The sequence below is a fragment of the Euleptes europaea genome, chromosome 13 (assembly GCF_029931775.1).
Source record: "Euleptes europaea isolate rEulEur1 chromosome 13, rEulEur1.hap1, whole genome shotgun sequence".
Lineage (NCBI taxonomy): Eukaryota > Metazoa > Chordata > Lepidosauria > Squamata > Sphaerodactylidae > Euleptes > Euleptes europaea.
Genome location: NC_079324.1, coordinates 44,287,124 through 44,294,271, shown reverse-complemented (window position 1 = coordinate 44,294,271; position 7,148 = coordinate 44,287,124). Strand labels below are relative to the sequence as shown.

Sequence of the window (7,148 nt, the reverse complement as noted above, 5' to 3'; positions counted from 1 at the left end):
CCCAGCAAACCTCAATTAAATTCTCAGGCTTCCCAGCATTTTAAAAAAGGCAAAGTTTAAACTCACCCGCCTGTAGTGCTCAGCTCAGCTGAATCAAAATGCAATCTTTGAGGACTTAAAGACTTTGTGAAAAGCTGAAGCAAGTTACTAGAAAAATTCCTTTTGCATTTTTAGTACGATTATTTTTTCCGTATAAGAAACTTTAAAATGTATCTAATAAAGCACACTTTGTAATCCAGAGAAAGCATTCCTATCTGCATTCAGAATCCATTTGCAAACACATGAGTACTCAGAGGCAGCTCAACCAGAAGGCAAGGGGAAGAATCCACTTCAAATGGCAGATTTGGGATGCCGCTAAGGGTGACTCATGAACAGATCTGATCCCTGGGGACAGTATTCACATCCATGGCAGTACTCTTGTGCAGACACCATTGACAGGAACTGAACGAGAGTATGATATTGCAACCAGTACTCTGAACAGTATTTTATCCATCTTTTCACACAGGTTTTCCCATGGTTTGGATGATGACCTGTAGAGGTTTTTCTCCAAGCTTCCCTGCAGCATCATTTCCCATGGTTTCTTAGTTGTTTCTCCATGCTTTCTCAAAGTACCTTTAATCCGATTTGAGAAAACATGGAGAAACAACAAAGAAGCTGTGGACAAACAGCATATAGAAAATGAGGACATGAGGAAACTCTCGGGGGAAAAACACTGCAGGCTGGCAGCAGAACCGTGGCAAGCGTCTGTGGGAAATGACCCAGTATCTTGCTTTGTTGTAGGAAACGATAATAATAATAAGAGTTGGTTTTTATATGCCGACTTTCTCTACCACTTAAGGAAGGATCAAACCAGCTTACAATCACCTTCCCTTCCCCTCCCCACAACAGACACCCTGTGAAGTGGGTGAGGCTGAGAGAGTGTGACTAGCCCAAGGTCACCCAGCTGGCTTCGTGTGTAGGAGTGGGGAAACAAATCCAGTTCAACAGAGTAGCCTCCGCCGCTCATGTGGAGGAGTGGGGAATCAAACCCGGTTCTCCAGATCTGAGTCCACCGCTCCAAACCACCGCTCTTAACCACTACACCACGCTGGGCCTAGGAGCACACTGTAGGGGGACTAGTTCCATTTGTCAATGCACAAACCTGAACACAAGTAGCCTGGTAATGTTATTGTTGTAAAACGTCACTTTAATGAAGCGGAAGTAAACCTTTGCACTAACTGACCAGGAACAAGCCAACTTCCTACTGAATAAGTAGGTAGAATTCTGCTTGTTCAGTTTTCCTTGGACCTCTGTAAGAAAAAGGCCCTCGTATTGCCGCCATGGCTGCTGCTTCTTCCGATGAAAGCTGCACGTTCAGGGAAGGGACTTGGGACGTCCCAGGTTTGTCCAGCCTCCCCCTTCCGAACACTGGCTATTACTATGGCTCTGCTTTGCTGAAACACAAAGGCATTTTCCTGAAACAAAGCTTCACCAAAGGATCTCCTTCAGAGCCAGGTGCAGCCTTAACCGTATCTCCTCCCCACCAAAAAAAAAAGTTCCTTGTTTTATTTATAGAAGAAAAACGACACAGAGCATCAACGTCTTATCAGCAAGTCCCCTTTCTTCGTGCAGCAGCTGGCTGTACTCTGTGCTGAGATCAAAAAGTCCCCCGACTTAGCAAAGACGGTGTTGGTGTTGGTTGCGTTGTGCCCGTGTGCTCCATAACTTGCTGCCGCCCACTCGACGCTGGTCACAAGGTTATCATTACCCTGAATTCATTTTGGTAGAGATCAGGGATCACCCCCAGCGGAGACTGGATCATGGTGACGCTGGTTTTTCCAAAGAGTTTGTGCTCGTACTGAATGAGCTGTTGCCAGAAGCCAACGTTGGGCCGGATGATGGGGCGGCAGGCCTTGACCCAGGTGTATGCGTTGGCCAGAGACATCGAGTGGTACTTCATCAGGTAGGCCATGCAAAGGGCAGCGGAGCGGCTGATGCCTGCGGCACAGTGCACCAGGGTGCGGCCCTGGTTTAATTCCACCTCGTGAATCTTATTGGCTACGGGGTTGAAGAAGTCATAAAGGCGGGCTGTGGGAGCGTCGAGGACAGGAACCTGGATGTAGGAAATGTCCGGGAAATAGGTGTTGACCACCTCCACAGAGACATTGATAACCGTGGTGATCTGGTTGCCATAGAGGAGTAGCTTGTTGTTGGCAGCCTCCCCATTGCTGAGGAACAGACTGTTGGTGATCCGGGACAGGCCATAGGCAGACGGATGCCTGAATAGGATGGGGATGGTTCCAAAGGCTGTAGTCATTAAGGCGGACTTTAGACATCAACTACAGTGGAGGGCATCATGGTTGCTCGCTGGGCTTAGAGGTATAAAGAGGAGGTATTATGGACACAGAAACAAGAAGAGTAAAATGGCTATTATGCAAGGGGTTTTTTGCCTTGGATTTGCTGCTATCTAGATGCACATTTTTCTCATCCCAATTCTCAAAACTCTGCATGGGAGTTTATTTTTTAGTTGTGAGAATTCAGATGGGGGAAAAGTGCATCCAGAGAGTGGCAAACCCAAGGCAAAACCTCCCATGCATAACGGCCTGAAGAGAAGGTTTCTATACCTTGTTTGGTGTAGTGGTTAAGAGCAGTGGACTCTAATCTGGTGAATCGGGTTTGTTTCCCCACTCCTCCACATGATGCCTGCTGGGTGACCTTAGGCTAGTCACAGTTCTCTCTGAACTCTCTGAGCCCCACCTGCCTCACAAGGTGTCCTTTCTGGTGAGAGGAAGGAAATGTGATTGTAAGCCGCTTTGAGGCTCCTTAGAGAAAAGCAAGGTATAGAAACCTATTCTTCGGGCCATTATGCTGGCTCTTAATTTAGGATTTCACTCTTGCCTCATTACTAATATCAGTTAACTTCCCTCAGCTTCAAAGGATAGTTCTCTGATGAATGGATCTTTGATTCATACCCCAAAAGTCTTTTTGGTATCTAAGGTGCTAATTAACTTGAATCTAGCTGTTCTCTAAAATTATCTTCAATCTGATCCATTTCTAAAGCTTTCAAGGTTTTCTTTTTTAAATTATAATATTAACATTATTTAAACTCAGTTCCAAGCTGGATTATTTGCAAAGAAACAACAACCCCCTCCAATCAACGCAAAACACGTTGGAACTTCCAATTTTAGATGGGAATATCTTTAGTGTTGTCAACCAGTTTCCACTTGACTGATAAGTCGTTTTATAAAGTTTTATTCCCACTGCCAATGCTTATAAAATTATGCATGGTTTTGAGAAAGTAGATAGAGATAACATTTTCCCCCCCAGCCCATGAAATCAGAATGCAGGGCCACCCATGTCCAGAGGCTGTGTATCTCTGAATACCAGATGTTGGGGGCAAGGATGGGGGTGGGGGAAAGCTCCATGCCCTGCTTGTAAGCCTTCTGAAGATATCTGGTTGGTTACTCTGTGGAAAACAGTGTGCTAGACTAGATAGACTCTTGGTGTGATCCAGCAAGGCTCTTGCCAAAACTTAACTCTAGATACAATAACTGAAGAAGAAGAAAAGTTGGTTTTTATATGCCAATTTTCTCTACCTTTTAAGGAGAATCAAACCAGCTTACAATCTCCTTCCCTTCCTCTCCCCACAACAGACATCTTGCGAGGTAGGTGAGGCTGAGAGAGTTCAGAGAGAACTGTGACTAGCCCAAGGTCACCCAGCTGGCTTCACGTGGAGGAGTGGGGGATCAAACCTGATTCTCCAGATTAGAGTCTGCAGCTCTTAACCATTACACCATGCTGGAAATAAAACCATGAGGTCATTACATAAATCCCTCTCCATTTTGGCTGCTACACACCATCCCTACTGCTACCCTCTGTATACCTGCTGGCCAAATAGCGCTGGCTTCTACTGTAGCTTTTGGACAGTGAGTCAGAAAGGTTTTTGCTTGGAAATCATGTGCATGCTGGTCTTAGAGAAATGCTTAGAAGAGAGAAGAAAGAAACAAGACTTGGAAACATCACAAATGGAAATCCCTCATAATTAGACCCATTGCAAGGTTAGGTAAATCTTCCTTCCACAGAAAAATTATTCTTTTCCCATCACTCACTGCAAAGATCCATGTTAGCACTGTTATGCTGCACACGAAGTGCCAATCTTGGGCACCTACTTTGGCACATTTGCTGTATGAATTGTGTGCCGGAGGGGGTAAGAGATGCTCTTGTTACCAGCATCGCCTGGAGCAACATCCATCTCTCAAGATGACATTTGTGCAAGCGCAGGTCTTGCGATCTCTAAAATCAGGAAGGGCAGACATAAGATTCCTGGATGCCAACGCTATTTTGGCAACTATGGGCATTTATGCACAGGAGGTTTTGTCTTGCGTTTGCAGCTCTCGAGATGCACGTTTCCCCCCATCTGAATTCTGCATGGGGGCTTATTGTTGGGGAGGGGCTGTGCCTCAGTGGTAGAGCATCTGCTTGGCATGCAGAAGGTCCCAGGTTCAATCCCCGGCATCTCTAGTTAAAGGAACTAGGCTGGTAGGTGATGTGAAAGACCCCTGCTTGAGACCCTGGAGAGCTGCTGGTGGTATGAGTAGACAATACTGACTTCGATGGACCATGGGTCTGATTCAGTATAAGGCAGCTTCATATGTTTATATGTTTATTGTTGAGTTTTGAGAATTCAGATGGGGAAAATATGCCTCTAGAGAGCGGCAAATTCAAGGCAAAACGTCCCATGAATAAATGGGCTAAGTTAGGGTTATAGCTTAGCTGAGCTTTCTTATCACAAGATGCAGGTCACACAGAGGAGGACCAGTTCTGACTTTTGCAGCTGTGTGGAAAATGCAGGCAAGAAACAAGGCACGCCCATTTGCAAGGAAATCCCTGGGCTAGCTCTGAAACAGCAGGGAGTGGTTGAGGCAGAAATGGTACCTTTAGGGTGTGTCTCCTTGAGAGCTTTGCATGCCTCCAGGACTTGAATACAACCTGGAAATTCCGAAGAAGTGCTCTGAAAAAAAGGTACAATTAAATGGGAGAGTCTAGTGTCAACATTCCTATATTTCCCATCCCTGCTTGCACAGAGAAGAGGAATCCATTGCCTTGCAGACAGGAAGGGGATCAGTGGAGCTGCCGGTGCATAATCATGTGAGCTGTGAGAACTGGATGGCCTGTATGAGCATATCGAAAGCCCAAAGCAAACCCTACACAGAACTGACAGCCAAGTCAGTGAGGATAGGTGACAGAAAAAACTGCTTCCAGTCCCAAAATTATACTATTTAATGTTGATATTGATGTGGTTAGAATCATAGAATCATAGAGTTGGAAGGGACCACCAGGGCCATCAAGTCCAACCCCCTGCACAATGCAGGAAATTCACAACTACCTCCCCCCTCCACACCCCTAGTGACCAGAAGATGGCCAAGATGCTCAGACTAGGCATCAGAGTATCAGACTAGGATATGGGAGACCCAGATGAGCATCCCCACTCTACCAAGGAAGCTTGCTAGGTAACTTTGGGCCAGTCTCTGTCTCTCAGCCTAACCTACGTCACCGGGTTGTTGTTAGGACAAAAGGTAGGAAGGAGGAATGCAGTTGTAAGCCGCTTTGTGTCCCCAATGGGGAGAAAAGGACCCTGACCTTATTTACTTCACTTATACCCTCCGCTTTCTCCCCAATGGAGACCAAAGCAGTTTACATCATTCTCCTTTTCTCTCATCACAACAACCCTGTGAGGTAGGTTAGGCTGAATGTGTCTGACTGGCTCAAGGCCACCCAACAAGCTTTCGAACCTGGGTCTCTCAGATCCTAGTATGACTCTCTAACCACTACACCTTCTGCCTCCCAAAATAAATAAAATTATATTTTAATACACATTATATTCTTCATAAACAATTGCATGAAATGTTTACTAAAATGTCATTTTCTGATTTCTTTTCCTGCCTGCATTGTTGTGTTATTTGTATTCACTGATGTTTCTATGAACATCAGTGATAAAATAAAACAGACTTCTCAGTAATGGTTTTGTACTAGTCCAGACACAACTGTGGTTTTTCACACACCACGTCAATAAAAATACTGTTGAGCCTTTCTCAACATACTTTACTTGTATTGCACAAATGAATGTTTGATCATGCAGGAAGTAAAGTAGGAGAGGACTGTGTTTAGTTCAAGTGTAGCCATTCTGTAATGATACTCCAGATATGGGGAAAGCCACCACATACTCAATGGTCCTGTATTAATACGTGCTAAAAGAAGGAGGGAGGAATGGTAATCAGGCCAAAGACTCATCTATTCCAGCATCCTAACTCCATCATTGGCCAGCCAGATGACACCTGGAACCCAAGAGGCAGGGAACAAAAAAGTATGCCGGCCACAGCTGTGGGAAACGTCAGGAAAGAAAATACCAAGACCACGGTTACACAGCCCGGATAACCTACGAGAACCAATATGCTCATAGTGTTTGCTCCCCCAGCATCCGGTATAATGCCTCTATAGATGAAGGTTCCATTTATCATGACTAGTCGCTCTCTGTGTATATTACATTCCCTGCCTTTAAAGCCACATAACCATCTTGAGGCTGGGCTGCGATTCCACAAGAACTGTCTTGCTGGATCAAATATTAGGGCCTGTAACCAGCTAAATTCTCAGCAGAGCACAAAGGCAAAAGCCCTTTCCCTCTAGTTTCCCCCCTTCAAGTAGACTGCCTGTGAACATGGATGTTCTCTTTCACTCTCTTTGTCAAGACCTTTCCTCTTCCTTACCACACCCAGCCAAAGTAATTTCCGACTGAAGAATAGGGTTGCCAACTCTGGGTTGGGAATAGGATTGCCAGGTCCTTCTTCACCACCGGCGGGATATTTTTGGGGTGGAGCCTGAGGGCGGGGTTTTGCGAGGAGTGGGACTTCAGTGCCATAGAATCCAATGGCCAAAGCAGCCATTTTCTCCATGTGAACTGATCTCTATATGCTGGAGATCAGTTGTAACAGCAGGAGATCTCCAGCTAGTAACTGGAGGTTGGCAACCATAGTTGGGAAATACCTGAAGATTTTGGGGGCGAAGCCTGAGGAGGGCGGGGTTTGGGGAGGGGAGGGACTTCAATGCCATAGAGCCCAATGGCCAAAGCGGTTATTTTCTCCAGGGGAACTGATCTCTGTCGGCTGGAGATC

At 45.7% G+C, this 7,148-nt stretch overlaps 1 protein-coding gene across 1 annotated transcript; it reads right to left on the bottom strand.

The window, feature by feature from the left end:
* Positions 1–1,729: 1,729 nt before the first annotated feature.
* DUSP18 (dual specificity phosphatase 18) lies at positions 1,730–2,296 on the bottom strand. Its single transcript, XM_056859710.1, has one exon. It carries the CDS (start codon positions 2,294–2,296, stop codon positions 1,730–1,732), a length of 567 nt encoding a protein of 188 aa, XP_056715688.1.
* Between the last annotated feature and the right edge of the window lie 4,852 nt (positions 2,297–7,148).